The sequence below is a fragment of the Mytilus edulis genome, chromosome 14 (assembly GCF_963676685.1).
Source record: "Mytilus edulis chromosome 14, xbMytEdul2.2, whole genome shotgun sequence".
NCBI classification, from domain to species: Eukaryota; Metazoa; Mollusca; class Bivalvia; order Mytilida; family Mytilidae; genus Mytilus; species Mytilus edulis.
In genome coordinates, this window is record NC_092357.1 from 36,941,582 (window position 1) to 36,966,861 (window position 25,280).

General features: G+C 31.4%; 2 protein-coding genes and 1 long non-coding RNA gene across 3 annotated transcripts; 2 read left to right on the plus strand and 1 right to left on the minus strand.

Annotated features, from left to right (window-relative positions):
* Positions 1-11,246: 11,246 nt before the first annotated feature.
* On the minus strand, positions 11,247-18,565 carry LOC139502395 (uncharacterized). Its single transcript, XR_011658832.1, has 2 exons — positions 17,406-18,565; positions 11,247-12,209 (listed from the first exon to the last, which is right to left on the minus strand). It is a non-coding gene; the product is annotated as an uncharacterized lncRNA (long non-coding RNA).
* A 4,988-nt stretch (positions 18,566-23,553) lies between these two features.
* Positions 23,554-24,180, plus strand: LOC139504172 (transcription intermediary factor 1-beta-like). Its single transcript, XM_071294235.1, has one exon. It carries the CDS (start codon positions 23,554-23,556, stop codon positions 24,178-24,180), a length of 627 nt encoding a protein of 208 aa, XP_071150336.1.
* A 32-nt stretch (positions 24,181-24,212) lies between these two features.
* On the plus strand, positions 24,213-25,280 carry LOC139504173 (uncharacterized). The gene has a single exon (XM_071294236.1). It carries the CDS (start codon positions 24,213-24,215, stop codon positions 25,278-25,280), a length of 1,068 nt encoding a protein of 355 aa, XP_071150337.1.

The window sequence follows — 25,280 nt, forward strand, 5'->3', positions numbered from 1 at the left end:
ACCCCACACACTGAACACAAATTGGTGTGTTTGATTTTCCATGTGAAAAGATGTGTACCTACAGGTAATATATAATGTAATAATTTCCATCGAATCATTTTTAATTTATTGTCTTCTAAATAATTGAAAATAAAATTTAATGTGTATTTAAATTTTGGTTGATTTTTATCTATATTTAGTTCTTTCCGCCATTTTGTAAACCCTATAGGAATTTCTTTACTTACATTTGATAGAATTACATAAATATCTTTATTATTATTTTTTTGTAAATCATATATAATTGCGCCTTGTTTTAATGATAGTTGTTTTTTACACTTAACAATAGTTTTTGATGAGTTCTGTTTTTGTAATATATCTTTCCAATGCTTTGGTATACTCTTTCTTATTTGTATTATTTCAGCAATCCAATTTCTTTTACATTTTAACTTAATGAGTATTTTTTCTTTTGATATTCTACCTTTGTCATCAATTATGTCATTTACATAGATTATATTGTCTTTTATCCAATGATTAAAAACTAAACTGTGCCCATTTAACTTTATGTATTTATTACCCCATATAATTTGTTGTCTGATGGTTCTAAAGTTTTCTGGCTTATTAGTTTGACCACCGCCATATCTTACCCAAGTTTTAAGTATTTCAAAGTAAAAATAAGGGATGTTGTTTTTGTTTTTTTATTTATTGATTTTAAATTATCCAGATTCATGTGAAATATTAAAAAATTTGATCCATATTGATTAAAGTATAATGTGGGAATAATTTTCCAATTTGACTGTTCACCTTCTATTAATCTTTTCACCCATTTAATTTTTATTGCATCAATAAACTTGTCAATATCTATCATTCCAAGACCTCCCTCAGTATTTTCATGTTAATTAGGTCTTTCCACTTTTCTGTGGAAAGACCTATTGTTTTTCTTCTGATTATTTTTTTTTCTTCCGCCTAATTTTGTTCTTGCGATAAACATTTGTTTCGCAATATGTCGCTTAGATATTTGGTATATGATATCGAACAGTTTATGCGCTTTTGAAATTTACCCTGCGTAAACGAATATTTTTCTTTGTAGGAGTTATCTCCCCAAACACTGTTTTCCTTGTTAGCGCAACTCCTTCGCAACGGTAAAATATTATGACAAATTTATTTTACAAAATTGCTCGTTATATCCTTCGCATGATTTGTCCTATTTTGACCGAAGCGATATGAACGCTCCATATGAGAGTTATTTCCCCTTATGCATTTGATATAAGTGATATTCATTTCTATCTTGTAAACCATAAGTGCTAGAGACCTAGGATCTTTTGATTTGAAGTCCTTGGTCCAAAAAAATGAAAATTAGGTCAAGGTCAAAGGTCAAGGTCATATTCTAATTTTTGAATTTGGCTTATTATCTCTTATTTTCAGAAACTGTATAAGATAACGACAAGTTATTTTACTTAAATTGTTTGTTGCGACATGTCGTTACATGTAAATTTTGATTGCAAGGGTACGTTGAACGTAAAAGGAGTTTTCTCCCCTCTTGTATTAAAAAATACGCCTATGGTGATATAACTCATTAACCAACTATATATAAGACCTATAGTCTTTTGATTTGAGTTCCTTGGTCTGTGACCTTGAAATTGAGGTCAAGGTCATAGGTTAATAGGACGTTCTAGATTTTGACCTTCGCTTTAAATTCATATAAATACATCATAAAGCCATAAGAACTAACATTATTAACTGAATTTTCCTATATCAATATCAAAATAGATCTTTACTAGTGGAAAGACCTTCAATTGTTCTCTGAACAATTGGTTTTTAATTGTTTTTCTTTTAATTTTTTTTTTTTATGGTCCCAAATGAATTCAAAAATCATTTTTTTAAAACTTAAATAGAGAATCTTTGTCGATATCAGTTACAGAAGCTAGATATGTTATATTTGGTATAACTAGAAATTTCACAACAGTTACTTTTCCGATCATTGTTAACTTTCTTTTTTTCCATGAGTTAAGAATTTTTTCAGATTTGTGAAGTTGTTTTTCTATGTTTAAATTCATACATTGAGATTTATTATATCCAAAGTGAATACCTAAGCTTTTAACAGTCTCTTTGCTCCAGTTAATATTCTCAAAATTGTCCTGAATGTGTTTTAATTTACCGAAACCTAATCCTTCAGTTTTATTTCGATTTAAAATAAGTCCTGATAAAGAACCAAATACTTCAATTATATTAAGTGACTGAGAGATTTCGTCTTTAGAGCAGAGAAACAATGTAGTATCATCAGCTAACTGGCTTATTATGAGGCTGTGTGTTTTTCCATCTAACTTTATATTTATTCCCTTAAGATTATTGTCGTTTCTTATTCTACAGGCTAATATTTCGACTGCAAAGACAAATAAAATGGCGCTTAACGGACATCCTTGACGAATTCCTCTAAAAAATTTCAGTGGGCTTGAGATCCATCCATTATTTGAGATACATGCCTTGATATCTGCATACAAGGTTTTGACCCATCTTAGCATAGAATTTTCAATACCAAATTTTGTTAGTGATTGATACATGAATTCCCACTCTAGGGAATCAAAGGCTTTGGAGAAATCTAGAAAAAAGTATAGCTCCATCTATTTTTAACTTTTCTGCATGATCTATAATGTCTTGTATCTGACGTATATTAAAACCTATATAACGGTTTTTAATGTATCCATTTTGGTCACTGTGGATAATTTTTGACATCAGAGGTTTTAATCTTTGGGCTAATGTATATGCTATAATTTTAACATCAACATTCAAAAGTGTAATTGGTCTGTAATTACCTAATTCAGTGGGGTCTCCTTTTTTAAATATTAAAGAAATTAGGCCTATTTTTTGTGATTCAGATAACATTCCTTTTTTATAGCAATAATTAAAGCTTTGAATTGCATAATTCTTTAATTTGTCCCAAAATTCTCTATAAAACTCTACTGAAAGTCCGTCTAGGCCTGGGGATTTATTTGCATAATTATTCATTATTAGGTGATGTGTAATCCTGTATAATCTTGTAAAAGTGTCTGTCATCAAAATAAAATCAATGATATCGCTATTCAAGATACTCAAAATTTTAAGATATAAGTATTTAATGCCCACTTGATAATTGTGTAGTTGTTTATCATATTTATATATCCAGTTTGATAAACGGTATTATACGGTTCGAACATAGATTTATCACAACGTTTATATCAGCCAGACAGTGTGCACTTGACCCGGACATAATATCATGTTTTAGAAACCGATGTTTTTCTGTTTATAAGACTCTCTTTGACATTTCCAGATAACGATCAAGTTAAATTGGGACATGGGATTATTGTGCATTTTGGAGTTTATAATTTAACGTAAATGTTTTTCCTTTTCTTTTAATTATAATAAGAAATGAGGGTACTCATCAATGAGACAGCAATGTCTTCCAGTGGAAAATACTTGATGCGTTTTTGAAACAAATTACCATATACATCAGTATTTGTATATCGCAATTATCAATGTATAGAATTAAAAAGGGTACAGAACTATGGGCAGTATGGTTTATATATCTAATTTAGTTAATATTTAAACTGGTTAATTATCTTCCATGTCATTTTGTCTCTAGTGGAAAGTTGTCTCATTAGCAGTTAATGCAATCTTGTTTTGTAAGGCAAATTTAAAAAAAAACCAATCTTCTTAGTCCAATTTACTCATACATTTATATGAATGTTGTAAAGTATACAACTGTCCTTCACTAGAGTAAAGAAGTGATTTGGACTAGTAAAACAAATAAAGTCGCTGTGTGGAATACCAAAACAAAGGTTAATTTTAGAAAAGTTTTACTGAATCATAGCTTTACAGATCACTCCTTACTCTATGTATATAGTTGGTTTAGAGGTTGAATCAGTAGCGGACCTGTCTATTTACGCTAACTTTGTCAGCAGACATTAAAACAGTTATATATTCAAGTTTGATTTTTTTTTAATCAAACGATCAAATTTTGAAAATGACCTTTAATAAGTATTTAAATGTTTAAACACATTGAAAAGGAAACATTTTCGAAAATGGTCGATGCCACTGCTGGTGGACGTTTCGTCCCCGAGGGTATCACCAGTCCAGTAGTCAACACTTCGGTGTTGACATGAATATCAATAATGTGGTTATTTTTATAAATTTCCTGTTTACAAAACTTTGAATTTTTCGAAAAACTAAGGATTTTCTTATCCCAGGTATAGATTACCTTAGCCGTATTTGGCACAACTTTTTGGAATTTTGGATCCTAAATGCTCTTCAACTTTGTACTAGTTTGGCTTTATAAATATTTTGATATGAGCGTCACTGGTGAGTCTTATGTAGACGAAACGCGCGTCATAATCCTGGAACCTTTGATAACTATTTACACCCCTGGGTCGATGCCACTGCTGGTGGACGTTTCGTCCCCGAGGGTATCACCAGCCCAGTAGTCAACACTTCGGTGTTGACATGAATATCAATAATGTGGGCATTTTTATAAATTTCCTATTTACAAAACTTTGAATTTTTCGAAAAACTTAGGATTTTCTTATCCCAGGCATAGATTACCTTAGCCGTATTTGGCACAACTTTTTGGAATTTTGGATCCTGAATGCTCTTCAACTTTGTACTAGTTTGGCTTTATAAATATTTTGATATGAGCGTCACTGGTGAGTCTTATGTAGACGAAACGCGCGTCATAATCCTGGAACCTTTGATAACTATTTACACCCCTGGGTCGATGCCACTGCTGGTGGACGTTTCGTCCCCGAGGGTATCACCAGCCCAGTAGTCAACACTTCGGTGTTGACATGAATATCAATAATGTGGGCATTTTTATAAATTTCCTATTTACAAAACTTTGAATTTTTCGAAAAACTTAGGATTTTCTTATCCCAGGCATAGATTACCTTAGCCGTATTTGGCACAACTTTTTGGAATTTTGGATCCTGAATGCTCTTCAACTTTGTACTAGTTTGGCTTTATAAATATTTTGATGTGAGCGGCACTGATAAGTCTTATGTAGACGAAACGCGCGTCATAATCCTGGTACCTGTGATAACTATTAACAGACATGTGTTTTTTTTAAATGTGTGTCAAATTCTAAATATTTCTATTTTAATAACTTGCCAGAAATGAAACGAATGTCTTAAATTAACCTGAATTCTCCAAACAACGAAACACAGTATCTTACTAGTATAGCATAAGACTATAAACATGATAAATGACTAGGTTCCATATAAAGGACAGGTTCAAATCAGAATGTCCACAACAACAATAAACGCAAGAACCAAAGGAAAAGCGCATCTATTTTTGGACTTCTTTTCAAAGTCACATAAACATTCATCGTGCATTTTAAGGTCCGTGAGGTGGATTTGAAATATGACCGTGTTTACACAACATAATTTTTTCCCAAAAAAAAAAACAACCAAGCAGGCAAGGAAGATTATTGTTTCAATATCTTTAATCTTTGCTTGATTTCGAAATTTGCCATCGTTTTGTCGTTTCCACAATACTATAGGTAATAAAATAAACTAAGGCAGGGTAAATTATTGAGATTTTCACCTCATATAATAATTGTAGTGAATTAAATTAAATTACGCAAATACTAGAAGGACAGTAAACTATCTACACATATTTTTACAGTCTTTATTTGTCCTACTTATACTGATCTTTTCTAGCTGTGTACGTGTTAAATTATATGAAAAATCAATAAAGCATCATGTGAGCATAGATAGTAAAGTTTATTAATAAAAGTATGAAGATGATAAAGATGCACAACAACTAAAAACTGTACGATGTTACATTCAGGTAAGAATGGAAAAAAACATTTTGTCTCAATTCTATAATGAATTATATCTGTTTTCAAAAGTTTGAAGGTGTTTAAAATAAGAAACCACTGTTCATTCATCATGCAAAGTTCACATTAGTAAAGAACTATAACTATGGTTTTAGATTGGAACATAATGGTTACTCAAGAGATTAAAAACAATATATAATCATATGGATTTCGTGCCAGGATTACAACACGTCTATGTGTGCTGCATCTTTGTAGAAATATAAACGCGCATATTATTTATATATAGGCGACCATTGTTTGTCTGTTGATTAAATAATACACGCGTATAAATTTTGAATTTACGGGTAACTTTTCTCTTATTATTTGAATTGGTTGTGTATGCTTTTTACGATACGATATCTTAAGAGATGTGAACTTAACATAGCACCTATATACGTAGATACTGCGTTTGTGTAAATGACAAAAGTCGGAGGAAACTTGGGCAGACAATTCACTTGACTGTTGGTGTATTTAAGTTGAAAGGTTGAAAATATGATAAGTAAATATATTAAATTTACCAACAAAAATACTAAAAGGGGGCCAATATTACCCCTAGATCCTATACTTAAACCCAACTATGTAAGTATACAAATCAGAGATTATGTTTTGAAAAGATGGTTAATAGTCCGTTCACTAATTCCCATAATTGACCTTGTATTTAATCATGTTAAAAATCCCTTTTTTATTGTCATCCTCAGGAGGATCCGAAATTTTCATAATCAACAGAAATAGAAGGTCTGTTTCAGTCTAATGAGTGTAGCCATCACGGTTTTTCAAATTACATTCAATATGTTATTAAGCTAAATATTTTTGATACCAGAACTTATTTTGCAAAAAGAAAAAAACTTTAAACGCCGATATTTCACTTTCAAAATATCATGCTTTGCTTGCACGAAAGTCAATTTTGCTCGGAATATAACCAGTCAACGATTTACAAGAGGAAGTAATTTGTTTTCAAATTGTGTAAAAGCAATTGGACTGTTAGCTTATCGTTTTCTCTGGATTACTTTAGGTTATTTGAAAAGTATGTGCTCCTAAAACATTAATGTCATAAACATCAGTGTAATATAAAAAAAAAGTTGCAACTAGGTGTCATTTTTTTTGTCTCTTATTTTTTGCATGTGAACGGATTCAAAGAATGAAGAATAAGTGTGTCTTTCTATGTCATGATGCTACCCTATTGTTTCAGATAAGAGTGAAGTTTGGAACAATGAAAACGTTTACACCTGCTGTAACTGCATGCACATGTCCGAAGTAAGCAATCTGATGTTCAGTAGTTGTCGTTTGTTGATTTGGTTCATAAGTGTTTCTAAGTAATAAGTAATTTTCGGGGCCCTTTAACGCTTCTTGTTTGGTGTGAGCCAAAAACCTCCGTGTTGAAGACCATAATTTGACCTATAAGGGTTTACTTTTGAAAATTGTGACTTTGTTGGAGAGTTGTCTCATTGGCACTCATACCACATCTTCTTGTATCTATTTAGTAAAGAACGCATTATAAATGTGAAAAGGTGTTTTGTATTTTGATCCGAACCAATTGCTATTAGGAAATCTTCATTCAATACACTCTTCTTGTAAATGGTCAAACAAAAAATTATTCTTATTTTTTGATTTTTCAAAATAAAGCTATTCAAATCAAATCTCTATTTTGAAGTTCAATTAATATCATGAAAAATACCAATATTTCTTTTAAACTACACGTGAAATTCACATGAATAATTTCACATGTAAGCTCATTTGAGGTGGTTTTAACGTTAAATATTTCAATTTGATTTTACGTGAGAGGCATGTGAAGTTCACTGGATCAAAATTGCCTTTATAGGACCCATATTTGTGTCTTGCAAAAATCACTGTAATTGATTGGGAATACCAATACAATTCTAATATTTTGTTTTTTATTGAAGGACAACCTTTAACTGATATTAAACAGATAGTATTATTCTTTAATTAATATAATTCATTTATTCACATTTTTTTCAGGTCAAATGTAGTTTGCAGATTAGGAAATGTTGCAATTATTAGGCAGTCTATAAAACATCAAAAAAGACAATCTATTATAGAAATGGCCACCAAAGAAAGTACAGTATTTTGCGTCATTTGTCAATGCAAAGACATTAATAAATCAGCGAAGGAATACTGTCCACAGTGTGAAGAAGCTCTTTGTGGTGACTGCAGAGACAATCATAAGATGTCAAGATTATCAAAATCACATCAAACCATCTCTATAGACAAATATAACTAATTACCATCCTTCATCAAGCAAATTATCCAAAACTGTGAGGAACATGGCTGTATCCTTGAAGTTTATTGTAAATCGCATGATTCTCTATGCTGCAAACGTTGTTTGATATCAGGTCATAAGGAATGCAAGGAAACAGTTTTCATTGATGATTTTCTAACGCCTTCTTCAAGACATCAGTCAGCAGCTTTGGATAACATTGCAAAAGATCTGAAAGATCTTGAAAGTAATATTTCGTATGCTCTAAAAGATAGAAATCGAAATATGGCAGAGTTACGTCTACAGAAGCGGGTGATCGCAGAGCAAATAAAAGAAAAGCGTCAAGAAATCAAAATATTTTTAAACAATTTAGAAGAAGTAATAATAGAAAAATTATCTGCAACGGAGAGCGAATACTGTCAGAAAACATAAATAGTGATAGAAAAACTGAATAAGAAAAAGATGATAGTAGAGGAAATTAAAAAAGATGTCGAATCTGTGAAAATGTTTGCATCAAATCTGCAGATTTTTATGGGAACAAAGACATTCCAGGAAAATATCTCTACTAATGAACTGAACGTCCAAAGTTTACTTTACAATGGTAGCTTTGCCAACTTAACAATTGTTTGTACTTCAAATGAAAAACTAAACGGATTAATCAAAGAAATAAAGAAATTTGGTGATATAGAAGTTAACAAATGTGATAAACATGCTTCTTTTTCATGAAAAAGTAACATATCAGCACAGATCTTTAAACCTTTGTCGGGAGACAAATCGATTGAAAACATAAAGGTGAGGCTAGTACGTAAGATTAAAATTGATCAAAATGACCTCACTGGATGTGCCATGTTAGATAATGGAAACCTGATATTTCTTCAACAACACAAGAGTACGCTATTGATATATGGGGCTGATGGTAAATTCCATTCCGAGTTGTATATAAAAACTGCGCCGCCCAATATCGGTCGTGACCTCGCTGTGGTCGATTCCAATACAGTAGCTGTCTCAAGTGGTGGAAATTACCCAAATGCTATTTACTTAATTAATACAAATAGTACAAAAACGCAGCAAGTTCTTGATCTAAATGACTTCTGTTTCGGTTTAAGCTATCACAACAGTTCATTTTTAGTGTGTACTAAAGACAAGGGCATACAAGTATTTGACAATGTGACGAACTTCCATAATGCCCTATAACAGGTAGGCTTTACCTACAAAATCTATATTGCCTCAAATGAAAATTTCATTTTTCATTCCAACTTCGATGAGCATTGTGTCGTATTTTACGATTTCAGTGGACAGGTACAATGGAAGTATTCCGATTCAGTGCTAAGAAAACCTTATGGCGTCACCTTAGATTCTTTTTCGAACATTTATGTTGCTGGTTCGGAATCAAACAATATCGTAGTGATATCCAAAGATGGAAAGAAAGCCAAACAACTAATTGGAGGTATAAACGGTATTTTAGATCCCCGTGCCATTCATTTTGATAAAAACAAAAACGTACTTCTCGTAACAAACAATAAAGAAGTTGCCTTTCTTTATAATGTATTATAAAACATCTTTATACAACTATGTTCTACTGCCTCAATCACATGTTTCCTAATTTGTTATCAAATTTCAGAATAAAGTATAAGTCTCAGAGTAAATTTTTTTTCGAACATCGAATAAAACACATGTTAGACTTTATTCATGTGTGCAAGGGAACAGGTTACTCACAACTGCATTTGCGTAGTTAATGCAATGTATATATGACGACTAGCAGGGCAATTTACACATTAATCATTTCCGCAATAACTAAAAAAGATATTTGAATCTATAACTGTTTCGTCAATGCTCAATCGTAATCATTAGTCACCTGTTTGGTAGTGTTCGTCTCAAGTAATGTCAGGTCACTATATTGGTAACAAAAGTAACAAAATAAACACGGTCATTACAACGTAGTGACTATGGGCTTTATTCAGGATTGCTTGGTACCACTTTCTAAGTAAAAAGTTGTTTGTCTCCTTGTCTTTTCTTTTTTTCATGGCGTCGTCAGTCAATATATGAGTTGAAATTTACCTTTGGAATCTTAAGCCTAAATTAAAAGTATCGTGTGTCGATTTGGCAATTATATTGAATTTTTCTCATTTTTTCTAAAGGTTATGTGTGTCTTTGTGGTATTTTTCAAGTGTTTTTACTCGTCAATGCAGAAATGCAGCTGTAAACTTTCAGCATGCATATATGAGTAAACAAAAATTGATGAGATAAATATTGAACAAAAAAAAAACATTGTTTTAATCAAAAGTACCCATGTGGAGAAAAAGCCAACCTTTCGTTCTCAAATTGTTTGTTGTTCTGTACGTTTTGTTTCGCCTGTGACGTCGTATAATACACGAGAGAAGCATTTGATTAAATGACGATTGCGTTCAGCTTCTTTTATGAAATCTTCCTATTTCAAAGGATGAGACATCTTCATAAGCCATACCTAGTATATCTGAGTTTTCACTATGACATATGGCAAGTTGTCATTGATCCCATTTACATATATAGCAAAGTGCATGGTACTTTATTCATAAGATTTTTGCCATGTTCTTTTAACTTAATGCCTTCCTAGGCAGTAGGTTGACGTTTATAACTTATATAGTTGTAATCAAATTTTACCGGTTTGACACAAAAATAACAGCTTTCTGAACAATCATTTGATCTTTGCAAATTTTTTATGGAAAGGCTTATCAAAAGAAGAAATGTGCAATTGGAAACGTTAATAATCAGGGTTTTTTCCAAATATTTTGGTCGAAATTTCTAGAAAGACAGATTAGTTTATCAGACTTGTTCAACAACATTGGTTATTGGCACTTCCATGGTACAACAATTACCCTTCCAATTTTAAACTAAAGCCAAAGAATAATCATTATTGTTTGTACACAAGCAAGACATAGAAAACTAATACAATTCTCCTATATGCAGACAATTTGTTAAGGGGAAAAAAGGTTTTGTATGGTTTCATATTTGTATATCGGACATGTCTAAATAACGAGAACAGTATTATTAAATATTCGAAAGGAACCAACAGATATAAATTTAGGAATTCGATATACCAGATAAAAGATAACCCAAATCCATAGAAATCACTCGCAATATTTCCAATGACTCCAAATTACCTTCGTTATACAAATGAAGATAAGTTGTAAGACAAACTAAATAATTATCATAATAAAAAACAACAAATAGTAAGTTTGAATTTTGGCAATTTTTTGTCATGGATTTATTAGGACAGTTCAACTATATATCAACCGGCCTATGAATTTGCATTCATCGACAATGTCTCATTAATGTCCAAGATAAAAACATAGAAGGGCAACCATCATATGTTTTCTCCAAATGGCAACTGGGCTACCAGACGCCAACTGTAATAAATTCAGCCATTCAGTAAATCAATATATTCAGTTCACATTCTGTCCAATCCATGACGCTTCTTTAACGATATCTGAAAATATACAACAGAGAGCAGAAAATATTCTCAAGGGTGGGATAGGGTGGGTTTTGTGTTCCTTCAGTTCAAATCACGCAATGAACAAATCACGAAAAGCATGCAATTTTATACCAAATAAAAGCGGGAAAACCGCTTACGAAATTATGTAGGTAAATGAAAGACGCTCAAGTTCTTCAAAATTAAAGAAAAGATAACTCTAGTTTAGCAGACGATAATCTTAATTTATTAAATTGATTTAATGCTTAATGATTAAATCTTATTATCAAATATTCGAAAGGAACCAACAGATATAAATTTAGGAATTCGATATACCAGATAAAAGATAACCCAAATCCATTGAAATCACTCGCAATATTTCCAATGACTCCAAATTACCTTTGTTATACAAATGAAGATAAGTTGTAAGACAAACTAAATAATTATCATAATAAAAAACAACAAATAGTAAGTTTGAATTTTGGCAATTTTTTGTCATGGATTTATTAGGACAGTTCAACTATATATCAACCGGCCTATGAATTTGCATTCATCGACAATGTCTCATTAATGTCCAAGATAAAAACATAGAAGGGCAACCATCATATGTTTTCTCCAAATGGCAACTGGGCTACCAGACGCCAACTGTAATAAATTCAGCCATTCAGTAAATCAATATATTCAGTTCACATTCTGTCCAATCCATGACGCTTCTTTAACGATATCTGAAAATATACAACAGAGAGCAGAAAATATTCTCAAGGGTGGGATAGGGTGGGTTTTGTGTTCCTTCAGTTCAAATCACGCAATGAACAAATCACGAAAAGCATGCAATTTTATACCAAATAAAAGCGGGAAAACCGCTTACGAAATTATGTAGGTAAATGAAAGACGCTCAAGTTCTTCAAAATTAAAGAAAAGATAACTCTAGTTTAGCAGACGATAATCTTAATTTATTAAATTGATTTAATGCTTAATGATTAAATCTTATTATCAAATATTCGAAAGGAACCAACAGATATAAATTTAGGAATTCGATATACCAGATAAAAGATAACCCAAATCCATTGAAATCACTCGCAATATTTCCAATGACTCCAAATTACCTTCGTTATACAAATGAAGATAAGTTGTAAGACAAACTAAATAATTATCATAATAAAAAACAACAAATAGTAAGTTTGAATTTTGGCAATTTTTTGTCATGGATTTATTAGGACAGTTCAACTATATATCAACCGGCCTATGAATTTGCATTCATCGACAATGTCTCATTAATGTCCAAGATAAAAACATAGAAGGGCAACCATCATATGTTTTCTCCAAATGGCAACTGGGCTACCAGACGCCAACTGTAATAAATTCAGCCAAATGCTAGCAAACTTGTTTGTAAGCATCGCCAAACAAAATTTATCAATCCATGACAAAAAATTAACTTTAACACACAAAACAAATGAAAAAACCTAGGTTTTGAACAAACATATTAATTGAACGGAGTTTAACAACTAAACATTAGTTCAACGAAGTATATCAACTATACTATACAACAGTTCATAGTATATCAACTATACTATACAACAGTTCAACGAAGTATATCAACTATACTATACAACAGTTCAATGAAGTATATCAACTATACTATACAACAGTTCAACGAAGTATATCAACTATACCTTACAACAGTTCAACGAAGTATATCAACTATACTATACAACAGTTCAACGAAGTATATCAACTATACCTTACAACAGTTCAACGAAGTATATCAACTATACTAGACAACAGTTCAACGAAGTATATCACTTACCCTATACAACAGATCAACGAATTAATCAACTTTACTAAACAACAGATCAACGAAGTAATCAACTTTACTATACAACAGATCAACGAAGTAATCAACTTTACTATACAACAGATCAACGAAGTAATCAACTTTACTATACAACAGATCAACGAAATAATCAACTTTACTATACAACAGATCAACGAAGTGATCAACTAACTTTACAACAGATCAATGAAGTAATCAACTTTATTATACAACAGATCAACCAAGTAATCAACTTTATTATGCAACAGATCAACGAATTAATCAACTTTACTAAACAACAGATCAACGAAGTAATCAACTTTACTATACAACAGATCAACGAAGTAATCAACTTTACTATACAACAGATCAACGAAGTAATCAACTTTACTATACAACAGATCAACGAAATAATCAACTTTACTATACAACAGATCAACGAAGTGATCAACTAACTTTACAACAGATCAATGAAGTAATCAACTTTATTATACAACAGATCAACCAAGTAATCAACTTTATTATGCAACAGATCAACGAAGTAATCAACTTGACTATACAACAGATCAACGAAGTAATCAACTTTACTATACAACAGTTCAACGAAGGATCAACGAAGTAATCAACTTTACTATACAACAGATCAACGAAGTAATCAACTTTACTATACAACAGTACAAATATAAACAACGTGCACAATTAAAATTTATTCAACTATGTATTTACAACCAAAAACAAAACTGTTATATATTCAACAGAGCTGTTCAACTTGATGCAACAACTGAAATAAATTATTCAACTGACATACAACTTCATGTGTCCATGCACGATGGCTTGCAACTTTAGACAGTTTAAAATTCATCTGGATATAAAAATTTGTTTGGATACTTAGTAAACAACTCTAATGCTGACTGAATAGCATTTATAAAAATGTCATTGCCAATATATGACAGATTCGCCATCATCAGTGAAAAGAGCTGGATGGATATCATCAAAATCAGTATGTTTAGTAGCCTTGCCCTAAACTTTGTGTAGGTAAGATCTAACCCCCCTTTGTTTAAAACAGTCTGAAACTGAAATCTTTGTCAATGATTTCCCATTTATATGGCAAAATTGAGGACCATCATTTCCAGGTCTTATTTGCAAAAAGGCTTTCAAACTTTGTAGAGGACAAATCTCATTTGATTCATATTTATAATTTTTTACAATTAAAGTAGTGGATCTCCCTTTTTGATCCGTTTTTGAAAAAAAAAAAAAAAAAAAAAAAAAAAAAAAATTATCGTAATAAACAGCTGATTTAAGAAGGTCAATATAAACATCCCGCCTATGTAAAACATGCTTTTGCATAGCATTCGTTGTAATGGCAAATTCACTGACACGTAAAAATGCAGCAAGCTAAGTTAAATGCTGTTTGAAACAATATTGTTTCATAATAAGAAGAGCACACGTGCCTCAAAGCCACATTTAATCTAATCAAAATATCAATAGTCAAAGGTTCCCGAAGATCTTAAGAGTTGTAAAGTCTATCACAACCACCCAAAAGTTTCTGTATGATAAACGATTTAGTTAAATCTTCATTCCCTTGAATTTTTAATTTGTAACCTATTCCAGATATATATGATCTAATTGTAATGATGAATAATGATTTAGAGACACAAAAAAAAAAAACCCAACATAACCAATAATTTGTCTGTTACTTGGTGGCCAACTAAGGGGAATAGAATATTCCATCCTGAACATATTGAACGAATGCAATGCATTTTCATAAACATTTCTGGTACTTTGAGAAATTGAATAATTCACCAATTTTTAAGCTTCTATAACAAAAGATCTAGGAATTCTTGTGGAATAGTCTGGCGTCCGGTCGGCATTACTCGTTACTTCTCTGAACTTCATCTGTCCACGAGATAAAGCATCAGCAATAAAATTGTATTTTGAAAAAATATGCAACGCTTTAAATTGAAAATTAAATAACAATGTCCACAAAACTATTTTTATTAACAAAAACATAACCCTGTCTTTTTTTTTTTGAAGATTTTGAATTTAAAATTGTAACAACAGCCATATTATCACAATGAAAAATTATATTCTTATTCGCAAACCTTTCTTTCCATAAATAGATGGCCAAAGCAATAGGTATAATTTCCAAATAAGTAATGTCACTTAATAAAACTTTGCCCCAATTATGGTCATTGTAAAATTGCCCATTGCCCATTTAAATAAGCTGCACAAACCAGTGAATGACCACCTGCACTGTCAGTATACAAATGTAAATCAGCATTTGAAACCCAATCTAAATCTTGGATATATGTATAGCCATTAAATTCTTTATAAAGATATTGCCACATATGCAAATGATCTCGTATTCCTTTGTCAATCTTATAAAATGATGAGATTTTTTATCATTTTTAAAAGAGCCAATAGACGCCAATACCCAATTTATCTGATCTTTAAGTTTTTTTTTTTTTTATTTTAACACTGGTATTCTAACCAACATCTCACCTGAATAAATTAACAAACCTATACATTCCAGTTTTGTGCAAGGACCTTCTTGGTTTTTTTTTTGTTTTTTTTTTGTTTTTTTTTTTTTATTTGCTATAGGAACTTCCAAGTTTGAACAAACTTTTGAAAATGCAGTCATAAGAAAGAGACAGTCCTCTTAATGAGCTTCTCCAACAAATATAAAATCATCAAGATAATGATCCAAATTTTCAGAATGCGTTTTAATTTTAACTGACCAATGCAAAAAGGTTGAAAATATTTCAAATGTAGCACAACTAATAGAACATCCCATGGGCATTATTTTTTTGTTGTTGATATAGTAAAGACCATTTAGTTTGATGCCTAGAAAATCAAAATCACCAGGATAACATTTAAGTAAAGGAAATGCCGATTTAATATTCATTTTTGCCATTAAAGCCGAATTCCCCATTTGTTTAACAATTTTGACTGCATTGTCAAATGATGAATAAGTGACCTTGGTAAACTGAGTATCAATAAAATCATTGATACTTTCCTTCGGAAGTAAGACAAATAAATAAGTTATCAATCTAAGTCCACCAGTTTTCTTAGGAACTAAACCAATAGGAGAGCACCGAAGATTTGAAATAGGTTTATGTTTGAATGGGCCTTCCATTCGACCTAATGATATCTCATTATTCAACTTCTTTTGAGCTTCAAAAAGGTTTTTCAAAACAGACAACAAATTTCTATATTCACATGAACGTCTAGGACCTAATGAATTTTAAAACCATATTTAAATCCATTCAAAAGTTCAACAGCGCTTTGTTTATCATGATATAGTTCCAGAAGCTTAGAGAGTTCATTTACATTAACCGGAGATGTTCATAGGCCCAAATATTAAACTGGTCTGGATGTAGTTCTGAAAAATTATAAATTATCTTTGCTGACAACCTCCTTTTGGGTTTTGTCTATAAGCAGAGTTGTTAACAAAAGGTGAAATGTTATTTCTCTTAAACCTAGATGGACCAGTATTACCTTCATTGTCCATAAAGCAACGACATCGTAAAGCAAGATGATTAAAACCTCATTTGAGACATGCATGCCTGTATTGGCAATTGCGTTTATTGCAAAAACCTTTAAAATTAAAATCTCAGCATTTATAACCAACATTAGCCTGCTGTTGTTTTTGAGTATTGTTAGTTAAAATACGCAACCACAAAAAACGATCTATGGATGACATTTTTCAGTATAATCCCTTGATACTCTCAAACGAAATTGTTGGTCATAAGAATACCATTTCAACAGAATTATCAGCCGCTGCAACCCTTATATTGACATATATGAGAAAAGTTCACTTGCTTTTCCAGGATACCTTTCAATAAGGACCTGGGCATAAGCAATAAAACAATCAGTCCAATCCTCAACAGAATTAACAGTATGGTTTTTCCTAACTTTGTTTTGTATAACCAGCATACCGCCATTAATGCCAATGGTGTTTTTATTTGTTTGACTGTTGAAATTGTTGTGAATGCATAAGGGACAAATCAGTATATTCAAAATTCCTTAAGCTTTTGACTTATCAATAAAACAACCTTATGAAAACCAGGCAACATTAGATGTTCATCAAAAACTTCAATAACCTCACCTAAGGCAGCTAATTCAGGTTCAATCTCTTGAATTCTACATCTGGTTGCAAAGCAACTAGTTGAGGTGCATCAACACTCCGTCTTCTTACTACAGGGGCATCTTCATCAATATCAACTTTGGGACGCCTTCTCTCATTCCGAAATGGTGGTTGAAGTTGTTCCCTGGGAGCCATTCTAAGACGAAGTCTCCAACCGGGTCCTGCCGACGACGCCTGCCTCTATCTCTTGGCATTGTTATAAACTATTATAATTATAAAAACAGATTAGCTACATACATCAAGCTTAAAAGCCCATTCATCTTTTAAAATATAAATTCAACTTCTTATTCAATCATTCGGTTTAGATAAATGAAATACCACATATAACCCACTACGTTGTCTTAAATAAAATTAATACATTTTAATGCATTAAACAACTGAAGTTGGTAACAAAACACAATTAAAACAAATGCAATGTTCCTTCAAACCAAATATAACGTCGTTATAAACGGTAAGTTAAATTCCCAAGCTTATTTAATTATCCGTAAATTAAAAAAACTTATAAAAGATGTACGTGGAACAAATTAAACATTAGCGGGCATGTAAATGTTAACACGGCTTACACTACAAACATGTAATTACCTGTTTAAAGAATATCGCTCATACATTACAATCAAAACAAATATATCACCTGTATTAAAGCATTTTAAATTTAATGCTATTCAATGATTAATATATGTGTGCACAAATGTAACTATTGAATAATAGTCTTAGTCAGAATAAATGCTATCGAAGTAAGCAATACATTAAATTAAGAATCAAACTATTTGCAAGAACAACTTTCAAATAAAATAAAGTTATTCTTTTATAAATAACAGAAATAAAATCATTCGGAAAATTCAACTGCAACAACTATATCTGTTTATCACTAAAACATATGTACTTATCTTATGTCTGAATCAGCCCATCCTTTTTATGTTCCTTCAGTTCAAATCACGCAATGAACAAATCACGAAAAGCATGCAATTTTATACCAAATAAAAGCGGGAAAACCGCTTACGAAATTATGTAGGTAAATGAAAGACGCTCAAGTCCTTCAAAATTAAAGAAAAGATAACTCTAGTTTAGCAGACGATAATCTTAATTTATTAAATTGATTTAATGCTTAATGATTAAATCTTATTAAACCGCTGTTTTATAGTAATACATCGATTTAACTGAAACAAATCCGCACTGCAAAAATCTGCAAGTTTGTCAGATAGTTACCTACTGGCCTTGACCTAATCGAAACGTGTTTCAGTAATCAATATAACATTTCGTCACAAGGTGAGTTTCTTCAACACTCTTTGCAAAGATCAATTGCAATCGATTCATAGAATGATTGTTAGATGTTGACACTCAATTAATTTTGTCCTCACTAGTTGATTCATCGTAAAAAGTTACTATTTTAGTGTTTAGCATTAACGAAAGGAAATAGGTTATATCTCATTGAGTCGAAAAAATCAGCTACAGAGCAACATACTGTCATTAATCATCGGCACACCTTTTTTCATTACACGAAGATACATATTCTGGCTGATAGGTAAAACAAATGTTAATGATATGTTCATTGTTGGAAAATATAACTTTATTTGTATGAGCCTTTCTGGTGTTTTGTATTGAATACAAATACACTGTGTATGTCGACTAATTTATACGAATGTGTTAAGTATTTATTCTGCACTTGAATGAAGCTGTTGTTGTTTAAATGCAAATCAGTATCTCTTAGTTTTAAATAAAATTGAAATTTGTTAATTGTGGATTGTAAGAAGTGCCCCGAATGAGCAGTTACACAAAAAGAAATTACTGCACAGGCTCACATGATATTTTTTTTCATTTACTTTTTATTCTTACAATAGTTGGCTAAATAAATACAATTTTTCGCGCACTCATTTAAATTATACGAGCAATATTCGGATGTTTGGGTTACCTTTAAAAATGTAAAACTGAGAAATAAGTATATCAATGTTTAAATGAACTGTAAATGACAAATATATGAAAATAAATTATAATAGACCTGCGTTTTTTACACTAGTTTTAAAACTATATCTTCCTCGCCAGGAATAAAGAAAAGGTTGAGCATTTACATTTATTTTTCAAATAACGAAAAAATAAAATATTGCAATATTATGGAAAGGCAGATAAGATGTTAAACAAATATTTGATATCTCTGTTACTATCAATAAATTGACAAAACGTACTATCTAGACACAGTTACTGGACAACAGCATTATGAATATATTCGTTCCAGATATATTAGAGGCCAACTAAGTTCAATATACAATATGCAGGCAAAACGCTTTCAATGAAATATCCCTTATTTTGATAATATTAAACATGAACCAGTACGGTGTGGATGTAATTTTGGTGTAAACATAATATCAAGTTATGCAAGGGCCCACGGTCACTTCTACTGTTAAAATCAGTAATATCGCTTACATAAAGATGAATTATTTTTATACATTGAAAACAACATCATGATTGGTCGTATACTGAAACAATATTTATATCTGCTAGTGATGTAAAACATATCTATAAAGTTAGGTGTATTATGAAGTAATGTCCTAGATTGAGATTCATAACAGTAAAGAAAAACATTTGAATTAAATCGGCACTGCAAGTTCCGAGTAGAATACTTTCCCGACCAAAAGAATAACACCATCATAAAACATATCTTTTGCACTAACAAATATGTTATGTCATTAAAAATATCGAAATCTAGCAATACTTTTTGTATTTAATTGAATTTAATTCTTCTTCTGTTATTAACAAGGAATATATTGTTTTACGAATAAGTTACCATAAAGCATAAAACTGGGAAATTAAAAAAAAGGACAAATACAGATCAGCTGATGAACTTGACAACTATAGTTCAACATCTTCGTTATACATTAATTTCTCCTTTTTTCTCTGTGTATAGTAATCACTAGATTAATACACAAAATACGATCATTGTCGTATATTCATCAGTTAAAGGAGGATTTAAAAGAAGACCCTTTTTACACAAAACTATTTTCTACGATAAACCAACCAGCAAGTAGGACACCGATTAAATGATAAAAAGCATTTTATGTTTTAAAATATCAAAATAGTTTTTTTATTTCGACATTCCTTTTTGAAGATAAAACAAAAAGTACAAAATAAACTAAGCGGATTGATTGTCATGTTCTCTTTATGCAATAAAAGAGGGACGAAAGATACCAAAGGGACAGTCAAACTCATAAATCTAAAACAAACTGACAACGCCATGGCTAAAAATGAAAAACACAAACAGAAAAACAATAGTACACACGACACAACATAGAAAACTAAAGAATAAACAACACGAACCCCACCAAAAACTAGGGGTGATAATAAATGTAGTGAATTGTAGTGAACGACGTAGACAATAGAGGGACGATTAAATATCCAAATATTTATGAAATATTTATGTGTCCTACTTGTACTAATCTTAAACACACTTGTGTACGTGTATACTCACAGGTAGAATCAATAACTATAGATAGAAAAGTCTAAATGTATGAAGATACACAACAACCAAAATTGTTATGATGTAACAATAAGGTAAGAACGAGTAAGATTATAAATTCTGGGTCATATCTGTTTTTCAATTGATTGGCCTTAAATCACAATTTTGAAACCCTCAATCCACCAAAATAAAAAGTACAAGCAAAATCAGACTCATAAACAAAACCGTACACAAAGTATGGCAGTGCTAATTAAAGGAAAGCACAAGCAGTGTTGTTTCATCATGCAAATATAAATGAGAAGATCAAGAGTATGATGGTATGAGTGCTAATGAGACAACTTTCCATTCAAGTCAAAATGAGTAAAACGTAAATAATTATAGGTCTAAGTACAGCCTTCAACACAGAGCATTGGCTTACCTCGAACAGGAGGCTATGAAGGACCCCAAGATGACTAGTGTAACGCAAATCAAATAGTAAAACCAATTCGTACCTATAAAAACAAAACACGAGGGAAACTACAACAATAAACGACATTTTTTACATTACAAGTATTGATTATAAGAATGAATTTGAATTACACCAAACAATTACTTAGGAATCCAACGAGTAGGAGTATGATGTCCTGGTTCGGATAACAAAGGTACATGATACTCATGATATCCAAATGACGCATGTAAATTTTTCCGCGCCTTGCGCAAAAAAATATTCTGACTCAGGCAAAAAATCATAACCCTTCGAAATTAATAGTTGCTCCCTTACCTGGTGATAAGTTTATATATATATGCGTATCATTTAAGAATATATGTGTGTCTTTACGCTAATATAACTTGATCGTTTAAAGAGATTTGCTCTTTATGACTCCTACATTTCCCTTGCACCTGAGTACATACTATTCATATACATTTTGACAATAAGAAAAGTGGGCCAGCAAGCAAACTACTTTTAGTGTACTTGTTGAATGAGAGAAAATAACTTGAAATAACTAAGAACATATACTAAAAACAAATTTAAAGGGGGTCTGAATTACACCCTGAGTCTGCACCAAACTATGTTTATAGTTCAAATACAAGTGTAAGAATCAAATATAAGTTCAAAAAAGACGTTTGATTAGCTTATCATTTCCTATCTTTTATTCTAAGTTATATCAAAAGTATCTGCTCTCTTACACAGCTACTTTTGCATAGGTACTATTTCTGTACTAAAACTCTGTAGTACTGGAAATTTACTTTTACTATTCAGTACTATTGTGTTACCTGTAATACTTAGGTACCTGTTTTTACAGTACTTAATTTGTACTTGAAATTTAGGTACGACAGATTTTTGATTACTACCGTTACATTTTCAGCATTTTGAAAGTTTTTCTATTTCAAATCTCTTAAAATTATGATTTTCAAACATGGAATATTGTATTATTTCTGTACCAAAATATTTCGTACAAATCAAGTACTGTAAAATACAAGTACCTAAATATTACAATAGTTTTAAAGTAAAGAAATAGTACTAAATGATAAAAGTAATTTTCCAGTACTACATATTTCTTAGTACAGAAATAGTACCTATGCAAAAATAGCTGTGTAAGACTGTGGTATTTCAAATGTCAGCATGATAAAAAAAAACTTCACATTGGTTGTCATGTCATGTTTACGGATTCAAATATAATTGAATGAATGCTCAATGAAAACAGAACGTATCACTGAAGTGTTGACCATTTTTTTTACAAAAGTGAACCACCACAATTGTTGATAGCTATATAGATAATCATCATTCCGAATACCATTCTTGTAAATGATAAAACAAACCTCAATAGTATTTGTATCTTAGAAAAATTTCTCTGTCCATAAATTCAAGTTTTCTCTCTTTCTATTTCATGATTTTATGCACACCCAAATTGAAAACACAGGTAATCAGTTATAAAATATCCATAATGAGACAACGTCATGGAAAACGTGTATGTGTTTCGATAGATATACATACTATAGCTTCATTCATTTGTTAAAATTGTCTTAACCTGTAATCAATTTTAAATAAAAACAAAACAATCTAACAATTTTACACAATGTTTGCAATTGTCTGAGCTGTAAACTTCTCAATAGTCCTGAATCATAATCATAAGGGTGTAAAATTTGAGTCAAACAGTAGTTTACGCGTCTTCAAACCTTACCAATATATTTTAGAAATGCAATTCAAGTTAAATGAAAGATTCCGCGAAAAGGAGCGAGACCAGGCTTGTCAATTCAACAGTATAAACATTTTGTTTTATGCATGAAAGATGTGTCTTGCGAAACCAAAGTATTCTATTTTGCTCAATTTTCAACACTTTTATTATTTTTTTTCATTTTTGAACCAAGTTAAAGTTTTAAACATTGCATTAAAGTCTCAGTTAAATTTACTCTTAGGTCTCATGATTTTTAGAAACCTCATTTTTTTCAATTATTTTCGTATGAAAACTACCTTACTGTGGGATTTGTTCGACATTCACAATAGGAATCGGCATTTCAGTTTTCGTTGCTTAGCCAATAAACATATATTTTAGCTTTTTAGTAAACACTATTTTCTGTATTCATATTTTTGCATAGGTTCAACTTGTGGATGGTAGATTGGGAGAACTGTATATTAAAAGGCACCGTCTTTGACCTCAGTAAGACACGCACTTTTCAGATATGACAACCGATGAAATTGCATCATTCTGCAACATTTGCCTAACAAGGGACCAAAATAAGTTGGCTGAAGAATACTGTCCGCAATGTGAAGAGGCTCTTTGTGGAGACTGTCGACATCACCATAAGATATCGAAATCGACAAAATCACATCAGACAATATCTTTAGAAAAATATAACAAATTACCATCTTTCATCAAGCAAATAAAGCATAACTGTCAGGAGCATGACTGCTTTCTTGAATGTTATTGTAAATGTCATGACTCTCTGTGCTGCAAACGATGTTTGATATCGAGTCACAAGGAATGCAAGGAAACTATTTTCATTGAGGATTTTCTAACACCTTCTTCAAGATATCACTCCGTAGCTTTACATAACATTGAAAAAGCCCTCAAAGATCTAGAAATTAATATTTGTTCCGCTTTAAAGGACAGAAATCGAAATTTAATCGAGTTACGTGAACAGAAGCAGAAGATTTCAGAGCAAATTAAGGAAAAACGTCAAGAAATCAATACACGCTTAGACAATCTAGAAGATGCATTACTAGAAAAGGCATCTGCAATGGAGAATGAATACTGTCTGAAAATAAATAAAGTGATTGCAAAATTAGAGGATGAAAAAAAAAAGTAGACGAAATTAAAGACGATATTGATTCTGTCAAAATGTTTGCATCCAATTTACAAATTTTCATGGGAACAAAGGCATTCCAGGAAAATGTTTCAACCAACGAAATGAACGTCCAAGTTTTATACGATAATGGGAATCTTAACAACATCACCATGGAATGTACGTTCAATGAAAAATTGGAAGAGTTAAGAGATGAAATAATGTCATTTGGTGATATAAAGGTAGACAATTCTGATAAACATACTTCTTTTTCCTGGAACGGTGATAAATCAGCACAGATTTATAAATCTATATTAGGAGCAAAAACAACTGAAAACATAAATGTCCGACTGGTACTAGTATGTAAGATTAACATAGATGTCAATGGCCTTTCTGGATGTGCCATATCAGAAGCTGGAAACATGATTTTTCTACACGAACACAGCAATAGTCTGATAAAATATGCGCCTAATGGTGAATTTATTTCAAAATCGGTTATCAACCCACAGGCAAAAGGCATTGGGTATGACCTTGCATTGATTGAATCTAATACTGTAGCTGTATCAAGTGGTGGAAACTACCCTCAACATATTTACTTGATTGATATGAATAGTACAAAAACGAGTCAAATTTTTCAACTTGGGGACTGGTGTTACGGTTTAAGCTACAACAACAATTCATTTATTTGTTGCACGAATAAGAATGGCATTAAAATATTTGACAGATCACATGACAATTTGACTAATGCCCGGATATTGCCAAATGCACCTGGAATGGTGGATAATACCTACGTTACCTCAAATAAAAATCGCATTTTTCATTCAAACTGGCGTGACCATTCAGTTGTTTGTTACGATTTTAGCGGGCAGGTACAATGGAAATACTGCGATTCGATACTAAGACAACCGTTTGGCATCACATTAGATTCTTATTCTAACATTTATGTTGCTGGTTCTGAGTCAAACAATGTCGTAGTGATATCCAAAGATGGAAAGCAGGCCAAAGAACTTATTGGAGCTAATGACGAAATTTCAAATCCACGCGCCATGTATTTTGATAAAAACAAAAACCTACTTCTTGTCACAAACTATAAGGGATATGCATTCCTATTTAACGTTACATAA